Consider the following 20473-nt stretch of genomic DNA (forward strand, 5'->3'; position numbering starts at 1 on the left):
TGCGCACACCCACTCTCACCCCCATCCTCCATCCTTTTTGTAAGGACGGCTCTGTTGGTTGACCAAGTGTGATCATCCACAAGCATTTATCACGCTCCTTGTCAGGCGATTTACAGAGTGGAATATCTGAAGAGCTGTGCTAATCCTCACCCCCCAACACCCCCTCTGCTCCCAATTCTATCAATCAAACAGTGGCGAAGAATAAGGAGGGTTTAGAAAGTGAAAAATATATTTGTGCTTCTCCACTTACAGCCAGTTACAAAGAGAGACAAACCACCAGCCCTCGTCGCTCGTAACGTTTCATGTCAGTTTGCAATTAAGGTAATTGCTAAAGTACAAAATGGGGAATGCCCGAATCACACCTTTTTGGGACCTGAGTCTCAGGTTGAGACTTTGGTTTTAAGTATTTGCCGATACCGAGTCCCAATCGAGTGGAATATCTGAAGAGCTGTGCTAATCCTCACCCCCCAACACCCCCTCTGCTCCCAATTCTATCAATCAAACAGTGGCGAAGAATAAGGAGGGTTTAGAAAGTGAAAAATATATTTGTGCTTCTCCACTTACAGCCAGTTACAAAGAGAGACAAACCACCAGCCCTCGTCGCTCGTAACGTTTCATGTCAGTTTGCAATTAAGGTAATTGCTAAAGTACAAAATGGGGAATGCCCGAATCACACCTTTTTGGGACCTGAGTCTCAGGTTGAGACTTTGGTTTTAAGTATTTGCCGATACCGAGTCCCAATCAGATACTTCAGCCATGAATTTAAAAAAGAACTGAATAATAAAATAATCATAAACCACAAATAAAATCAATAAATAAAATAATTTAAATAAAATTGTCTCAATTTAATAGAAATGTACAAACAAATTAAGGTACATAAATGTGTATATATGTTAAATGTTTGTCGATATATTTATATGTGTATTTTATGGGCCAATCCACCAATTCAGTGTCAGCTGATTTTTGTGACACTCTCCAAATTATTGTATTGGTCAATCTCAGACATGTTTTATTTCAGGTCTTTATTTTTTTTATGTTTTCTTTTTGCATGAAATCAGAAAGTACATGAATGACAGGCATGACTTTTGTACTAATAAAATCAAGCACAGTATACGTTTGAGAGAATTCTCAAGAAGAAATTAATCAAAGTATGAGATTTGCTGATATACGCCATTAATGGTTGCTTCAAATCAAAATGGCCGAATTCCTGTTGACTTTCAGGAGTAGGTCCCTAAGACTTTTTCAGGTGTCCTTTTAATATCAACATGTCCACCAAATTCACGTTGAACACTGAAACTGGTGTCAGGGGCTACTTTTTTATTATTTTTCTGAGAATATTTGCAATGCTTATCAAACCTTAAGACCAGGCTTCACCCATATTAGATGGTGCAGGCCAAACGTTTCACAATTTAGCACAACCCTACATCCTTGAGACTTTTACTCTTATCTGCTATTCACTCAGTTTCACATAGATCGGTGAAACTGGTATTGGGGGACCAAGTTTTGGGTTTTTTTGTTTTTTCAAATCCTGATCATCATTAGGATTTAACATGATCATCGTTCCTAATGAAGTGTCAATTAATTTCTTTCAGGTTTGACCTGCTGGCCAACGGAGGCGCATCGCTGACCCTGACATACGAACGAGCACCATTCCCGACTCTACGCCGCACCGTGTGGATCCCCTGGAACGTCTTCCACGTGATAGACACGGTTGTGATGCGGCGCGAGGAGAACAATGACATCCCCGGCTGCTACCTGACAGGCCTGAGCCGGCCGGAGCCGTTGGTGCTCGCCACGCCACTTTCCACCTTGTACAAGACGTCACCCGAGGACAGCCCCGTCATCCCCGAAACACAGGTGAGCCAGGATGCTAGAATTGGTCAGATAGTATTGTCTTGGTGAAACAGCATGTGGCTCATTGTCCAAATTGGAAAATAGTCACCATGTCAGTCAGAAAGCGTTCTTTGTATGAGACACCTTTTGAAACGCTGCCAATTGCCTCTACAGGTCCTCCACGAGCAAGTGGCCATACCGGGAAGCGACCTCAACCTGGTCTACTTGAGCTCACGGGCATCCGGCTACAAACCCATCCTCAAAATTCTTCTGACCCAAGACCGGCTACCCTTTGGCCTGATGAAGGTGCACCTGATGGTAGCCGTGATGGGTCGCCAGCTGCAGAAGACCTTCCCGGCCTTCCCCGATTTGTCCTACACCTTCATCTGGGATAAGACGGACGCTTACAGCCAGAAGGTCTACGGTCTGGCGGAGGCTGTGGGTGAGTTATTTGATTGATTTGATCTATTTTATTTTTATTATTATTTTTACTGCATTTGTTTGAACGCTCCAAAGAGATTTAGTAGGTGGTGTCAAAGCCTTGAATCAACCCACGCGCTGTCACATTTTTTTACACGCGGGATGTTGAGATATATATGTAGAAATATAGAGCCCTCAAGTCAAGACTCGTATAAATGACTTTATGATTGAATCACACCAGCTTGACAAGTGTGGGCACTTGCTCAGTGGCTCTTCACAAAATAAATTATATGCGTTCTCAGAATTAATTCAGTTGAGCAGCACTTTCACGAGACAAGTTAGGCATTTTTTCCCCACAATTTAAAATGGTTCTCAGGTGTCTATTTTCCATGAAAATGAGCCACTGTTCACTACTTCTACTACGAGGCCAATGCAGACTACGGCTTTCATTAAAATGACGAATCTGAAAAACAGAGCTCCCAATTTTATATAAAAACATGTAAGAGAATAAACTGTAATCTTATATTTTTCCAGGAAAAAAAATATTGATTTTTTTTTTTTTTAGATGGATAGATATAATATATTTTCGATAGATTAATAATACATTTTTAAGAGAAAAAAAGTTAACTTTCTTCAATATTAAAGTGGCAGTTGTAAACAAATGTTTTTTTGGGGGGTTTTTTTTGGACCAATCAGAATCATAAATAGATCTTATACTGTAAATATAATAATTTTTAAGTTAGGATCCTACATACGGCATTAGAATCATTTCTACTTGCAAATGTGACTGATCAAAAGATGACAGGATTGATTGCTGCTTTTATCTGGTGGCTGCCGGCTAGTTATTAGCGACTAAACTGCTAACGGTTACCTGGTCAGGCTTTGCAAACTGCTTGCATTTTCATGCTTTGCACTTGATCATTTGGGTGCCACAGTCTTGTTGTATCTCTTGTATTGTCTTGTTGTTGACGACATACCACGCACAACAGCTTCCTCTGTCACGTCACTCTGGAGGTACCGCCAGCGGAGGAACTTCAAACTAGCTTCATCTTCAAAAGTCATAGATGCCCATCAGCCGCACGTTTAGCTCTGTGTTTCATCAATTTGTTACTATTACTTTCTGTGTACTGCTTCTTCTGTCATTCATTAGCGGAGTCTGTATATGTCAACTGGCAAACTAATGTTAGAATGGGGACTCCGATTAGCTAGAATCGCACACATTTCCGCCACATCTCATAGCATAAATATGCTCCCAGCTCACCACTGGTCATGTACTATCACGATTCTCGATCATATAGTCACCCAGCCCTATTTATATTGGCCTTTAGAAGGTAATCGATGGGGTGGGGCTGTGGGGTGCGGTGGGGGGCTGACTGATGTGTCGCAAAAACAAAAGACGAAAACAAACAACAAAAGATCTTGGTTTGTCTCTGTGCAGCCTAGTACCAAATGGCCCGTGGCCTGGTACTGCAATGATGCTAACGCCGTATGATGACGGAGGCACATAAGGGAAAGCTGGCAAAAGTACTCACTCCATACTAAAGCAGAGGTACAGATACTTGGAAGGTTTTTGAAGACTCCACTCCAAAAGTACAGTAACAAAGTACTGTATGTGGACTTGTCCTCAACACGCTGGAAGGAGTGTATAAAAAAAAGATTACTAGTGTGTGAGTTGGACGTATGGCCTCTGCGTGCTCGCTACTGTAAATGATGCCTGAGGAAATGACAAATCTGCTTTGTCTTTCAGTGTCGGTGGGCTACGAGTACGAGTCGTGCCTGGACGTGGTGCACTGGGAGAAGAGGACGGCGTTGCTACAGGGCTATGAGGTGGACGCCGCCAACATGGGAGGGTGGATGCTGGATAAGCACCACGTCCTGGATGTGCAGAATGGTAAGAAACACTCGCCCGGGGACAATCATCAAATCCAAAATCTTCGCTGAATTCCTTTCTCTACTACAAAGTATATGGGCATGTTTTATGATCCGGTATGGCGGGGGAAATAATAGCCTGTACAATTTTAGGGGCAGTGACCATATCCTCTAGCAGCAGTCATCATAGAAATAGTATGTCAAGCCATTTGAGCAGTTATTCAATGTTGCTTATATCCAGTTTCAGGTGTGCTAGGCTCTTATTTATATTTTTAAATAATATTACATTTTTTTGTTATAACAATTATTACTAATTACTTACTGGTAATGTTTTTTCCGCAATGCTGAAATATTACTGCGCACTCCTAGAATTATTTGGATTTACAATTTTTACAAAACGTTGAGGGAAAACATTTTGGAATATTGTGAGTGGAGATGACATCTTGTTCTTTGCCTCTTCAGCCAGCAAACGGGTTGAGACTGAATGTGGTTGCCGTCAAGTTGTGCACGCTCTACTTCTTACCTCAATGGCAACAAGACAGGGAAAATCACTCTGAATGTTCTGAATTCTTGTTTCGTTGCTAGTGTTGTGCTGAATGGCGTGACTGTAGCTTCCGTTGTGTTATCCGCTTATTTACAACAGCAAACAAGCTGAGTCTGAATCCTCTGAATTAAAGTCAAGCACTCACTCCATATTGTCTCGATTGCATCGAGCAGTTGATTAACCATGAGGAGTTTTTTTTCATCATGCCCAAATTAAAGTTCTATTACGGGATGTCAATATTCCCTCGCAAACCAAACCTCATCGCGTCCGTCAGTGGACACGACAGGCGACCTTGACACGTTCGCGGATAAAACGCGACACAAAGTGCCTCCGACAAGTAGAATGACAACTGCGTGCCGCAATGCTCATTCCGTCAGAACAAGGGTGCCCGGCTTGTGAGCTGACAAAGGCGCGCTCGCCCGAGGCCGGCTTGTTGTAATTGCCGCGGCATGACTGCGCGGCAGTGAATCGCCCGCGCATCGCTTTCGACACTGTCGAGGGGGATTCGATTGCACCTGCTCATGCGTGCGCTACACGCGAGACTATTTTACATTTATTGTACTTGTTGATTAACGCGGCGCGGATAGATGAGTGAGCAAAGAACTCATTTGCTATATTGAATTAATGTCATTAGCAGCATGTTCATCAAAAGGGCACATCTTCATGATAGCGCCGAGTGATTTGGAATGGTGGCACGGCTCACTTGCGCACTGATTCATTTGCTCATTACTGTCGTGATCGGCTTCAAAAACCCTCTAATATCTGTGCACCGGGATGATGGGACACTTTTTTTAATATGTGTGCAAAGGAGGTTGTGTGTTTTACACCAGCGTGGGTTCACTTTTGCAATGTGCAATTTTTTTATTTTATTATTTTTTTTTTAAACATGCCTACCTGGGTTCTTTTAATGATTGCCTGGTAGTCTTCCAGAGATGTTCCCATTAAGTCGGCATATTAATCATGGCATAAATTTCCAATCATCAGTTGTAATGGTTGAAAATTTCAAAATCCACATCTTTCATTATCTGATTAGAACATTGGCTGTATGCAAAGTCAGTATAGCATGGCAAATTCAAATGGGAGCCGCATTTTGAAATAGGATTTGAAGTGACCAAGTGTATTGTAGTAATATATTTAGTAATATTTATGAATGAAGGGGTTAAATTCAGCAAAACATGGATTTTTTTTTTTCTGAAATGACATACAGCTATAAATTGCAATGCATCGAAAAATCCGTATTGGGCAAGGTTTTATATGTCACACTTAAAAATTAAAACATCTCAAAAACCTGACGTACTAGAAAAAAAGTAAAGATAGATTTAAAAAAAAAAATCAAATCACCACTGTTATCGCTTTGCATGTGTTGTCCTTTTTTAGTAGTGGTAATATTTGTTGTCGCAGTAGTAGGATTAGGAGCCCTGCCCAAGAGTCTTCGTTTTCTCGAAACTATTTTGTGGTGGTTGTGAACATTTTTTTCTTTTTTTTTACAGCATATCAATAATGACAGACCAGCATGGCAAATCAACTTCAAGCCTTAAGTAGAAATAGTAGTCGTCGTGGAAGTGACCAAGTGTCTTGTTTTTCCCGGGCATATCCATTTTCCCTCGTGACTGATCACACAGCTTGCGTACCAGTCAGTCGTTACATCCGCTCGCCGATCGGCAGCGCTACCCAATCTGCAGACAATATCGACTGTGTATAAAAAGTGGGCACGCACATTGTACATATAGTCAGTGGCACACAAAAAACAACATCTTTTTCAAAAGTGAGTACATTACTGGCTTGCTTCGGTGCATCATTCAGACTTGAGTGGAAAAACACTTCACCTTTAAGATGGTGCTATTTAAGTGATGGCCTGTCCAACCTTCCGAGGGGGACATAAAGTACACTAAGTGCCATGAGCAGTCTTACCCTACGGCTCTTAAGATTTCCATTTTCTGTGATGCTACTTTTGTAACCGTGGTTACGCGTGCACAACATCGTCATCATCATTATCATCATCATCATCATCATCATCATCATCAGCAGCAGCAGCAGCATCAATATTGCAAAGAACACAAATAACTGGAGACGTTTTCCTGGAAGAATGTCGTCACCTTTCTAAAATAATGGCTGAAGTCATTTTTCCCCTTTTTTTAATCAAAAACACACACACAAAAAAAAAACAGAACCAACTACTGATAATATATTTATTAATAATTTATTTTCGGGGGAATAGAATTGAATGATCTGTTAAGCAAAGAAAGTAGCCAATTTTAGGAGAGGTGGCCAGCCTTCCAAGGACATTTCTAAGGCAAAAACTATCTATTGTTTGTCAAAATATGACTTGGAGCATTATTAGGGTGACAATATGCAGAAATAGTTAAAAATAAATCGAAAGGAGGACACATGTCCAAATATACCGTACGTCTCAGTATCTCTTCTGCCGCCTCATCTTCGCTCGATTTCCTCAGTAAATGATTTCAACCTTGAAGACCGTGGAGCCTCACACCAAACTCCTCTCGGGGACTGTAAACGCGCGACAACAGTTATTTTACGCCATTGATTTTTATTTGGAGTGCTGTTTTTATGCACTGATGCAACGCTTCGCCGTGTAAAAACTACATAAATATTGCCTTTCCCTTCTTAAAGGAGTGATTATTTATAACAATATATCAATAAAGAGAGGGAGGGGGGCCCAACGAGGTGGACAGTGTTAATGAGGTTCAGCAGCTTTAATGGGGACCCAATTAAAGTGTCTCATATTTAATTTGAACACAAGAATGTGACTCAGGGTTATGATTCTGTTTGGCGCCTAATGCTACAAAAGCACACAGTGGCGTTACTGTGCTTGTTCCTCCTTAAATATGCTCCAGAGCTTTATAGCACATTAGCCAGCGTTATCGTCTCTACTCAAGGACCATTTCATTAGGAACACCTGTATGATCTAATGAGGCCTGATGTCGCCGTGCAGATCTGGCTTGGTGGTTTTGAGTTCAATTACGCCCACATGAGAAGATGGCACAGGTGCAACATAGCTTCGCAATTAACCGTCGTCCATCTGTCGAGGGTTCATCATTCTGATTGGGGTCTGTTGGAGAGAAGGGCCCGAGAAGAATTTGTCAAAGTACAAAACAAGAGGGCTTATACGTTAAGGAGTCCTGCTCGGGAATTTGTCCAAATGAGCCATACTATGATGCAGACAGATGGGCAATACTTTCTTTTTGCCTTCACCATCTCGGGATGCATCAAAGTAGGTGTGAGGGCTGTTTCATCTGGTTGAAATCCCTCACCATATGATTTGATACGTATAGTCAAGCTTGAAACCGATTTAAAAGAGTGACTCGTTCGAAGCGAAAGAGGACAGAATACTAATCGAGCGCTCGGTGGAAATGTTGTTTACATGAGCTCGTCCCGAGCGTCGGGTCACTCCCACAGCACTGGTATCCGTGGACACACTGCCAAATCCGAAATCAATGCAATTGTATTTTACTGTTTTGAACCATCTTACCGCTTTGTCATAACAATGTTCCTCCTCCATATTTTGTTCACTTCCTCTTGGGTCACTTTGATCTACGAGTTGTTTACCGACGGGTTTGATGAAAGTCGTTTTTTCTTTGCGTGATGAAATCGCACCAACAAGCATCTGTTCCGAATGTAATTAGAAGATTTTAGCTTCGGGTGGCCTGTCAAAATCAGTTGGCATGTCAAAAATTGAAAGAGGTGACATATTACTGGTGGGCCAGTCTATCAGGAAATCATCGAAAGCAGCAGCTTTTCCGTCACTGTTGTCACGCAGTTACTCGTCTGTCATTGCAAGCAACACCAGTCATTGGCCATTTCTTACGCTGGCAGTGGTTGGTCTTTACATCAACCAAAACATGCAGAATTACTGATTGTGCAGTTCCATTACAGTGGTCACTGGTCATTCCACATGTCAATCATACATCTAGCGCCACTGACTGGATGGTGCTTTCACTCTATCTTGTTATATTTATTGGGTAAAAATGTTTGTATTGATTTTATTTGACCTTTATTTATCCAGGTAAGGCAATTGAGAACAGATTCTCATTTGCAATGAACCTGGCTGCAGATTGCAGCGTTAAAAAAAAAAAAAAAAGTGGAAAATGTGTCTCGTCACCTTGATCAACGAGTTGCTTACTAACAAGTTCGATGGAAGTTTTTGCTTTTTGTGATCAAAGAGTACAAACAAGCACCAGTACCGAATGTAATTAGAAGACCGCTCCAGTGGGCTCCTTTAAAAAGATTCCCCAAAGGTATATTTCATGCAAAGTAATGTTCTTTTAACTTCCCAGGAAGCTTGTTTTTCCTCTCTCAAGTCATTGCGCCGCAGCGCCCCAAAGCCCCCCTCACCACTTATAACATTTTACAGAGGACTCACCAAGACGGCTGATTCATTACAGAGTTTAACGAGAGGCAGATACAAGCGTACTTTATTTCTAATATAGTGGGACTTTCTTCAAAGGCGCAAACAAATTTGAAAGACGAAAGAAGAAGAATCAGTGTTGGCCTGGCCACTGTCCTCATTAGCGGAACCATGGAAGAGGCCACGTGAGGCCACGTTTCTCCGACATGTCAACTTATTTGTCCGTCCTTCCTCTGATTAGCAAATAACATTGATCGAATCGATGCTAGGGCACATTCAGATTAAAGGCGGGGGGTCGTGCTGGGACAGGAATACAATGGCGAGCCCCTCTAACAAAGACAAATAGGTGTGGGCGCTGGCTTTTTTAATTTTTTTTTTTTTCCAAACGCAACAAGGCAGCATCAAACACACGACCTTGGGACTTTAATTGAACCGCGAAACGCAGAGCAGCGTAATGACCCCCCCGCCGCCGAGCTGATCGGATGATGCAGTGACTGGAAACATATGTCTGGAATTTTAATTTATGTTTGTGTAGCGCGGCGTCTCAAAGGAGATGTAAAAAGAGCGAGCAAAGCTTCAGTGTGTTGTCGGATGCACAGATCGGTAATTGTTGCATGATGATCCTGACTCACTCACTGGTCACTCTACATGCCAATCATTACACACATTGTTCTGTCACAATGCTCACTTGATCTCTGTTTTAGTCTACGCGTCAATCATTGCAGACAGCGCCGCTGATTAGTTGGTTCTGTCACAATTGTGCCCATCAGTCATCAGCCAGTCGACTTGGCGATCATAAACGCCGAAATACTGATCGGATGTTTCTGTCACAATCGTGTCTCCAAATGATGCTAAGAAGGTAAATGTGAGGTATTGCTGAGCTGTAGAGCTGCAGCATTTTGACTGTGGTTCCGTGACAAAAATGACAAAAAAAGAAGTCTGAGGTCACTTTGGCAAGCTCCCACTGTTCTCTTTATTTACACATCTGTCATTGTTTACAATACACTCCAGTCCCACCCGAGTGTAATGACCGCGCTGTTATATCAAGCCCCCAAAAAACCTCAACCCCGCTTGGCTTTTCACTGTCATTGTTAGCGAGCAGATGAAAGTTGCTTTGCGTCGTCTCCCTCAAGGACACTCGGTCATGACGCATTACGCTTGATGTCGGTGGTGGTGGTGGCGGCTCTGCGGCGGCCATCAAACTTGTGACATGTTGCACGAGCACATGCCAAGCTGATGTCAGGGAGGCCCACAGCTGCCTGCTTAAAAACGTCTTTTAGCATATATTTATAAATTCTGCGCACCCGAATGTGGATGAAGAAACCATCCACGCGGTAGGATGCAAAAGTGTTTGTGTTTATGTGTCTGCGTTGGGGGTTGGGGGGGGGGGGCTCTGCGTTCTGTTTGGATGGAGGCCTTGTTTTTCTTGGCGTGCGCAGGAAATGAATTGTCGCTTCAAATTAAACTCTTCCACTCGCATGTCAAAAACAGCACCAAATCACTTAATTAACCAATCGGAAGCTAACGTGTGTGCTTATAATAATAATAAAAATGTCATTTCTTTTTGTACATGTTAATTATCACAATACTATCGATATTACATTCAATAATATTATATATTATATAATATAATATTCAACACCCATATCGTATATTACATGTTCTTCCAGTATTATGGAGCCGTAATGGTAAGCCTTCGGTTGTCGTCATTGGCCAGTCAACATGTCAATCATTATGGGCAGCACAACTGACTGGTTGGTTCTGTCACAAATATTAACTCAGAGTTTGGTCACCTATCAATAGTTACAAGCAGTTCCAGTGACTTGTTTTTGTCTGGTTTTGTCGCAATCTTTATTTAGTCACAGGTCAGTTTACATGGCAATTATTGCGAACAGCAATGCTGATTGGCTGGTTCCGTCACTCAGTTACTGGTCAAGCTACATGGCTTGATTGGCTCAAGGACATTCTTGACACTAATGGCCCTATTGTCGTGCCCACCGCAAGTCGAGCACAAAGTGCAGTCTATGTGCATTGGTGGAATTTTCTTTCTTGTGGTGCTTTTGTTAACAGATGCAGTTAGAAAGGGGTGTTTCAGCTGTTGTGGGAGTGAGCACAGCCGACTGGTTTCCTAGTCAATGAAAGCAGCTCCCCTCATCCCCTTTAGATTCAGCATAGTTAAGGCGGACACATTGCGGAAGCAGGAATTGACTTACTGGAGTCAATGCAGAAGATTGAAGCCAAGTATGTTTATAAGGAACGACGAGCTACCTGACATGCGCCTGTCTATGAAAATAGAGCCCTAAATCTTGTCCTATTGCACAAAGTTGAAGAAGCTGCAGAATACAGTACTAATTGTTCATACAGTTATTGGACGGTCTGCATGTCAATCATTCGAGTCAGCATCACTGATTGGGTTTCATTCTGTTATTGGTCATTCTACATGTCAGCCTGACACAGCATCGAGGAGTATTTTTCACACCGAGAGACAGATTAAATTGGTCAAATTTCACAACTTGTGATAATGCACACCTTAAAAGAAATTGATGTTAATCAGGATTTGGGAGCATAACCCCTTCGGAACATTTGCTCAACGCTCTCTTTGATTCCAGTGGAGTCATTACTCCTTTGATTCTGGGCTAATTTGAGTCATGTCGAATATGCAAAAAAAGAAGCTTTCATTCCGACATCACAGCCTCCCAGATGATTAATGATACAAAAGTGGTGGGGGGTGAGCGGACGTACCTGACGGACTAACTAGAGTGCCCTTGGCAATGTCTCCTTGGTGACACCACCAGGGGGATGGCGGTGGAGGGCTGGGAATGGAGGGAGCGGGGGCGGGGGTCTTAATTGTCCTCCTAACAGGCGACCCTATACAGCTCCACGGGCGTCAGCTATTGACATTAGACTGCATAGAGACAAGCTACAGATTATGAAGCAAGTAATGAAGTGGAGGCTGTTTCAAACGCAAACAGTGAACTTCCTATTCAGTTCACATTAACTCAGCCACAGGTCACCTCCAGTTGTTACCAATCATTGGTCAGTCCAGATTGGCTCTGTCACAGTATTCACTCAGCCATTGGTCAGTTTACATCATTCCACGCAGCTCTACCATTGGTTCGTTCCATCACGTCAATCACTACACGCACCACTGCTTATTTATTGATTACATCGCAATCTTATGAGTGTACGTGTCGATCTTAACAAGCATCACCACCGCTTGGCCAGTGAGCGCTAACAGACATCATCATTGACACAATCTTTAGTTTTCCTCGCTGGGGACAAGCTGCGGATTGGCGAGGCGAGTATGTCCCCTAAAAAAGAAGTGGAGGACATGACTAACAGACAGACAAACATGGGCAATTTGCCTTATCAAGTATGACAGAGATGATATGAGGAAGAGGAGGAAGAAGAGGAGGGTGAGGAGAGGGGGACTATATGTGCAGATGTTTGAAGGAGCACAGAAATGAAGAATGATTCACAACGGGGAGGAATCGAAAATGCATCTGCAGAGCATGTCAGGGGGTGAAGACATTAGTCAAAGTTTACAACGTTAAGGGATCGATACGGAGGCGGCCATGGAGGCAATCACTAATATTTGGATTCATCTTCGTGCCGGTTAAGATGGGAGGGATATCGAACCGTGACCCCACTGCCTCCCCCTCCCATAAAGAAAAGGGAAAACCCCACGTGGGCCATAAATCTCAAATGTCAAAAAGTAGAAAAGCAGGACTGAATAATTCAGTGAGGGATTGAGAAAAAAAGTCAGGCGACACCGTGGATAAATATTAATATGACTGAGGGCAAAGACATATGATAGATGCACACGTTCTGCTTTAAACAAACAAACAAACAAGCGGCAGCGGGCCAAAACAATTCACAGCTGAACTCTGAGCTGTCTGCTAACTGACCACATATCCTCTGCCAAGGATTTCAGTCTGTATAACTACACTGTGACTCAGTTCTCTTTAGCGCAATCATGAGGCAAAAACAAACGCTGTCTAATAGTTTTCCTTGTGCAACAAATAACCCGATTTACACGTTTTGAAATAAAAGCCGTCGTTCAGCCATTTATTTTTTCTTGCTTTGACTCATAAACAAAAATTGCAGATAGGAACGCTGTGTGGTGGCATTGAACTCAATGCAATTCACAATAGGCAGCTGTTTGGCAGGGAGAGAACAATTTTCAAAAAAGAGCTTTCAAGCTGTTTAATGCCCTTCCAATTTGAATGTTACCATCAGTTACAGTACATACAGTATGGACGGGCTAGCCGCTAATGAGTAGCATTTCTGATCGCGGCGTTATTACTTAAAGTCAGGGGTGTCAAACTAATTTTCACTTATGATCACGTCATAATTGATGCTCTCAAAGGGTCAGGTGCAACTCTAAACAGTATGAATGTAACCAAAAGCAATGTCAACTAAATTTAACTACTGCTCTAGGTCAAGTAAATCAGACTGTCTTACTTATTCAAGTTAGAAATATTACATACTGTATGCATTTAGGGTGGTATGGTGGACGACTGGTTAGCACGCCTGCCTCGCAGTACAGAGATTCGGGGTTCAAATCTGGGCTCTGGCCTTCCCGGGTGTATATGACATGCTTGCTCACACTCGCAGACCTTCACCATGCACTGCTTCACGCAGCCTCTTCAAAAAATGCATTGTTTTTTGATTGTGTTTTTCTTAAAGGCTTACTTAGCTCACTGTTGGGGGTCAAAATGCCGACGTTGACTGTACTCTTTGACAACTGTCACCACCTTGTAACGCTGAAGATATCCTGGTTTTTCTTCTTGAAGCTCAAACATGCACAGAATTTGCCTTCCAACTGCACCAATTTTACTCTTCCTGGGCATTATGGGAACAACAGTTCCATTTGTTGTGAAATTAGAATGGAAACTGGACTGCAATGTAGTGCCGGGATGCTGTCACTTGGCAGGCAATGTAGTCGCTATGAATTGTGGGAAGTGTAATTTATGGTTCATGCACGCTTTAGACTAAATTATTAAAAGATTATCAGGCTTTTTAAGCTCTCGCACGGAGCATTAAATGACATGTTGAACCACATTTGGCCTGTGGGCCTTGAGTTTAAGACATGCTTTAAGAAAAGGATATTTGAACACAACTGGTGCATCAGCATATGTAGACAGACAACATAACAATACTGGCCGGCATATACTGTGGTGTATGCATTATCGGTAGTCTTTGTGTCTTCATGACTGGGAGTGGCGATGAATTCAACAGGATGCACAGCATTTTTAAGGATGTTATTACTGCCGTATGTATTTTGTATGAGTACAACATCATAAAATGCTATTTTCCTTGTTAAAACCAACATTACAGAAATGTTATATGTTGGGTCTTTTGGAGAGACTGGAACGGATTCATGGCTTTTGTATTCATTTCAATGAAGTGGTTTGAGATATACAGTCAGTTCTGCATTCTGCATTAGCGCGACGTCACAGAACAAATTAAACTGTTATTTCGAGGCACAACTGCACCATACTGTCTTTGTAATGTGCCGAATGACTGAAATGTAAACTCACCAAGGAATGCAGTGGCGCGTCACCCAAGTCACTGATCAGTCGACATGTTGGTTCTGTCAGTCACTCGGCAAACTATATTTCAGTCACTACAAGCGGAATCAGTGGTTTTCAGCTCACTGCCATACTTGTCACTTTATCATTGGTAAGTCTGTATGCCAATCAATATACAGTATACAGCACCACTGATTGGGCCGCTCTGTCATAGTTTTCACTCTGTTATTGATCAGTCTAGAAAGTACATGTAAATCATGATATACAGCACCATACAATTGGCTTCCGTCAAAGTTCTGTCACTGGTAAGTCTTTTTGTGTGTCATTACAGATATGTTCCGTCAGTCTTCACTCATTGATTAGTCTACATGTCAAATATGAATTCTGTGTTGCCAACATTTCCCAGTTCACAAGTGCTCCTCTCCTATGATGACAACAAGGAAAGAAAGTCCAAGTGATTATGTGGATGGATGATAGCAGTCGGTGTGAAAACACAGAACAGAATAACAGCTGCCATATGCTTCATGATGTTCTTTACATTCAGTCTCAAGTAGTCTCAAGTATGCCATCACACACGCATGCTGCGACATCCACTTTAACGTTAAATTCTGACGTGTAGCAGTGAGGGGAACTAGGGGGGCTTCATTAGCATATCACACGTACGGTGTCTATCTGTTGATCACAGGCGCTACACTGCACAAGTGTGATGCCTTGTTTGCAGACGGATGGCGGGATAAAAGCGGCCTAGCGCTGGCAGGAGTGGCGCTCCGAGCAAGCGCGTTCGTCTCGCCAGCCGCTTTGACTCACTTCACAAACTTCCTGTTGTGTGTGGCTTGACAGATTGGGTGCGGCGATCCCCCTCACCACCACCACCGCTGCTTCCATCATGACAGCATCAAAGTTTGCGAACAAAGTCAAGGAACAGTCCATCTCATGTGCTTGCCTTGACATGTTATTAATTTTTTTTTTTTTTTGCAATCTCCGAGACATGAGCTGACCATTATGCATGTGTATGTATGCTTCTCTGGACACTTAATTAGGGACTCTCACACAATGTAACAAGGTGAGCTGTATCGAATTTTATAACATCTCCCCATGTATACCTGTAAAATGGAAGAAAGCACCCCCGCCAACAAGAATCTAACTCTCACAAACTGATGTGGCGAAACAGTTATTCTTACCTTTCTAGATCTCAACCTACCGAATCAGTTGTGGGCTTTATTGATCGTGGATCATAAAGAATGGCTGACCTCCACATCTCATCTGTTTTTTTGCAGGCATTCTCTACAAAGGCAGCGGCGAGAACCAGTTCATCTCGCTGCAGCCGCCCGTCATTTCCACCATCATGGGCAATGGCCGTCGCCGGAGCATCTCGTGCCCGAGCTGCAACGGCCAGGCGCTAGGCAACAAGCTGTTGGCACCCGTGGCCTTGGCGTGGGGCATCGACGGCAGTCTCTATGTGGGCGACTTCAACTACATCCGACGCATCTATCCGTCGGGCAACGTCACCAGCATCATGGAGCTCAGGTAAGAAGCCCTCAGAGAGACAGATGGCCAGGCAAATGAGTTAGCTGTCCAGTGAATTAGCAAGGGAGCAAACTAGAATTTCTGCTTGCTCGACAGACAGATTAATAATAGTTCAACTAAATTGCAAAAAAAATTGCAAGTTTCACATTTCTAAAATAGAAAAGAATACAAAACAAATACACTCACTAGCTTGACCAACTGCTTGATACCTAATATACTCTGTTTACCTCTAGTGTATGTTTGTGCTGAGGGTCAAAAGAAAAGCCCACCCACAAAAATATGTTGCCTCTCCGTCCTTGTAATTAGGAAGGACATCCTTTCGCAGGCACGTAATTGGTCGCTAGCAGATCTCGCGCCAACTTGGCTGAGCTGGCGTCAGGGACAGTTGGCTGCTCTCAAATTGGCAGGATGATGACTGCGTTCATCGTGAGCCGTCATCCTCATTCAGACATGTAAAATGGCTATATGTAAAAATCATGTGGTTACCGTCGAAAAGGCCCAATGGAGTCGCCTGAAGAGCATTTCACAAAGTACCTGCGAGAAAAGAACGTGCATATAAATGGTAAATGGGGTGCTTTCCCGGCTTTTTATAACAGTTTCCCAATTGGATTCAATCTCGAAGGAGCAGTTTTACAACAGCTTGGGAGGAATGAATGAGGTGTTGTGTTTCTAGAGTTAGAGCAATTACAGCAGTAGTTCAGATTTAACACAGAACAAGTGACTTTGCTGTGACTTTTGCTATCAAACGCTCCCCAAAAAAATACAACTCTCCAGTCTTTATGCAGCAGTGATAGGCCTGTTATAATTTTCAATTTGAAAAATCATGAATGTTGTCAAGTGTAAAATTGGCATTGGACAATTCCTCAATTTGCTACTGGAAGAATTAAGTCCTGCTTATTTGCTGCCTCGACAGGCAGCAGAAGTAATCATGGAGTAAACGAGGTGAGAAACAAATTGGAGACTGCATTTTTTTTAATTGTATAACTACATAGGTTTAAAAAAAAAAGGGACTTTGCAGTGACTTTTGCTATGTAATGCGCTACTGTCCATTTCTATGAAGGAGGAATGGGCTTGATAATGTAACTCATTTAATGCCAAATCGTAAAATTACGTTTGCAAAAACCTTATCATGTAGTGCCAAAACGTATCAATACGTTTTGGGTGTTTTTTCATGAAAAAAATATTTATAAAGGGCTTCAATACAAATGCAAAAGTCCGACATTTTTTTCAGAAACATTTTGAATTGTGATAAAATCAAGTTTGCAAGATGAAGGTGAATAGATTGCGTTGGATAGGAACGGAACTTTCTTCAATTTAGTAAATTTGAACTCCTGGTGTGTCCCTTTTTTACAGTGTACCAAAGACAGTTTACTACACCTATAAACAGTTTTCATTTGTGGGGAAAGTGTTTTAAAATGTCTTTTTCATGGAAAATCTCCTGATCTTTTGTTTCTCTATTCCTTGTGTCCTTTTGTTTTTTTGTAGAAATAAAGACTTTAGACACAGGTAGGTGTGTGTTATCCTTGATTGCATGCTCATTACCCCCAATACCACCATGCTGCCTATCATCATCTTGACATAAATAAAGCTCTCCCTTTTTTGCCGTTCCTTCGGTACCCCCATTGATTACCATATGTATCATTAGAGCAGGCCATTTACTGTCTAATTACCACTGATGGAGAGAGTAAAAACAAAACAAAAAAAAGTGGTGTTCTGTTTGTAATGGCTGATGAAAATGCTCCAGAAAATGTGGCTTCCAATGCAAAAAGAAATTAATTACAGCTGGAGAGAAGAAGCACAAAGTCGCAGAAGTCGTGTAGTAGAAATAGTTGTGCAAAGATTAAAGATAAAAATAGAAACATACATCTTTTTTTTTTCAAAACGTGGTATCATTGTGAGAATCAATTACATCAATTTGTTTTCTTAAATAACCATTCTATAATTTAATATTATAAAATCTTGCAAATGCACATTGTAACTGAATTATTTTCCACCAAATAAAGGCAATTAGTCAAATGCATATACCGTATTTTCCGCACTAAAAAGCGCACCTAAAAGGCTTCCATTTTCTTAAAAGCTCACAGCGCGCCTTAAAATCCGATGCGCCTTGTGTATGGTTATTACGGTACAGTAATATGTCGACCCCAAAATGGCTCCTTGCTAGAGAAATGCTTACAATGAAGAGTTCAAACTTAAGTCGATCGGGTTACGCAGTTGAAAACGGAAATAGAGCAGCGGCAAGAGAGTTCAATGTGAACGAGTCAATGTAATAACTTGCTGTTGGTTAAGTGAACTGTGTCGCTGCTTTATCAAATTAGTTTTACGGACATTTGATCGTTCTGTAGCAACGCCGCTCAACAGCTAAGCTATCTTAGCTGTTGTCGTTGGTTCAAAGCTTCTTTGATCTGTGCATCGGCGCTGATTGGTTGAACCACGTGCGTACGTGCTCGCGCTCACGCGCGCACAGCAGAGAGCAGCGGATTATGGACTGCAGAGGCGCGCTTCACTCGAGTGGCGGCATTTCCTTGATCGTAGCTCCATGGATGCATCTTAGATTGCATTTTATAGTGCGGTGCGTCCAATATATGAAAAAAATTACAAAATAGGCTATTCGTTGAAGGTGCGCCTCATAATCCAGTGCGCCTTTTAGTGCGGAAAATACGGTGTGTATGTATTTGTGTGTGTGTGTGTGTGTGTGTGTGTATATATATATATATACTTATTTCCTCAGTTATACTATTAAGTAAAAATTACGTAAAACATCTTAACAATATCAAATTAAGGTGACGTATTTGTTATTACTACTATATGAATATAATGTAAAATACATATAATTTTATAACAAACCAATTTTGCACAGAAAGTCCATTATTTTTGCGGCAACCGTGTAGGACCAACAACCCTAATTCCAAAACCAACTCAAACCCCCTGAATCTGAGCCCAAACCCTTCCTTAATCTCAAAGTAAAGTGAAAACAAAAACATTTCTTAAATATCTGACACACCAATGCTGTGGGCGTGTCCCTTGAATCCACTGAAAACGTGCATGGCTCACTCTTCACCTGTCACTTAAATACGGGCCTGTGGCTCACGCAATATCAGTAGTGTGAGCTTTTGCTCGGCGGATTGTTTTTGTTTTGAGTTGCAAGTAAAAAGTTAATGGTGGAAGCAGACTTTAAAAATAAAACAAAGATGCACTTGCAAACACAGACAACAGGTGTTACATGCTGTTTATAAATCTTTACATTCAATTTAATTGTTAAAATTGTGTTTTTCATTAAGTACAATGCTGTAGAGTGTTGTTTTTTTTTTTAATCACAAAAATATTTAAAATGTTGTTGCGTGTTTTTGAGCTTCAATGGATCCATGGAATTTTCATGGGGATGATTTAAGTTTGGTGTTTCGAGCTTGTTCACAAAACCAATTAAATTTGTAAATCGAGGCACCACTGAAGCGGCCTGGTGAGCCAGTGGTTAGCGCGTTGACCTCACAGTGCAGAGGTCGTGGGTTCGATCCCGGCTCTGGCCGTCCCGTTTGGAGTTTGCATGTTCTCCGCGGGCCTGCCTCGGTTTTGTCCGGGTACTCCGGTTTCTTCCCACATTCCAAAACCATGCATGACAGGCTGATTGCACACTCTAAATTGTCCTCAGGTGTGAGTGTGAGCGTGGATGGTTGTTTGTCTCTGTGTGCCCTGCGATTGGCTGGCAACCGGTTCAGGGTGTCCCCCGCTCCAGCACCCCCAGCGACCATTGCGAGGATAAAGCGGAACGGAAAATGAATGAATGACTGAATGAATGATTATAAGAATCTGTCCTTCTCATGAATGCAGCAACAACCCAGCACACCGCTACTATCTGGCCACCGACCCGGTCACAGGCCAGTTGTATGTGTCGGACACCAACTCGCGGCGGATCTACCAGCCAAAAAGCCTCTCCGGAACGAAGGACCTGCAAGCCAACGCCGAGGTGGTGGCTGGGACCGGGGAACACTGCTTGCCCTTTGATGAGAACCACTGCGGGGACGGCGGCAAAGCTCCAGATGCTTCACTCACTGGACCCAAGGGTATCGTAACCCAGTATTTTTTACACCACAAATGGCATTTGCATGCCGCATGTGTCTCACGTTAATTACCGTATTTTCCGCACTATAAGGCGCTTTGGAGTATAAGGCGCACCTTCAATGAATGGCCTATTTTGAAACTGTTTTCATATACAGGTATAGGGCGCACCGCATTATCAGGCAAATAAAAGCTACAATAGTGGCTGTGGTTGCGCTATGTATGTATCCAACAGGTGATGCTACGCAAAAGGGAATACAATACAATACAGCTTTATTTATATAGAGCTTTCACAACCGCTGCAGCTGTAACAATTGCTTTTCA

The 20473-nt window shown here is 42.3% G+C and overlaps 1 protein-coding gene across 5 annotated transcripts in view; it reads left to right on the forward strand.

Annotated features, from left to right (window-relative positions):
- LOC109524410 (teneurin-3) overlaps window positions 1-20473 on the forward strand; it is a 223870-nt gene that overhangs the window by 179615 nt on the left and 23782 nt on the right. For all 5 annotated transcript variants that reach the window (XM_019884281.1, XM_019884282.1, XM_019884283.1 and 2 more), the window contains 6 exons: window positions 1593-1857; window positions 2008-2275; window positions 4001-4144; window positions 15844-16093; window positions 17579-17599; window positions 19922-20154. In XM_019884281.1, the coding sequence (XP_019739840.1) occupies window positions 1593-1857; window positions 2008-2275; window positions 4001-4144; window positions 15844-16093; window positions 17579-17599; window positions 19922-20154 (1181 nt within the window). The remainder of the gene's footprint in view (window positions 1-1592; window positions 1858-2007; window positions 2276-4000; window positions 4145-15843; window positions 16094-17578; window positions 17600-19921; window positions 20155-20473) is intronic.

The sequence above is a fragment of the Hippocampus comes genome, unplaced genomic scaffold (assembly GCF_001891065.2).
Source record: "Hippocampus comes isolate QL1 unplaced genomic scaffold, H_comes_QL1_v1.1 scaffold156, whole genome shotgun sequence".
In the NCBI taxonomy this organism is placed as follows: Eukaryota; Metazoa; Chordata; class Actinopteri; order Syngnathiformes; family Syngnathidae; genus Hippocampus; species Hippocampus comes.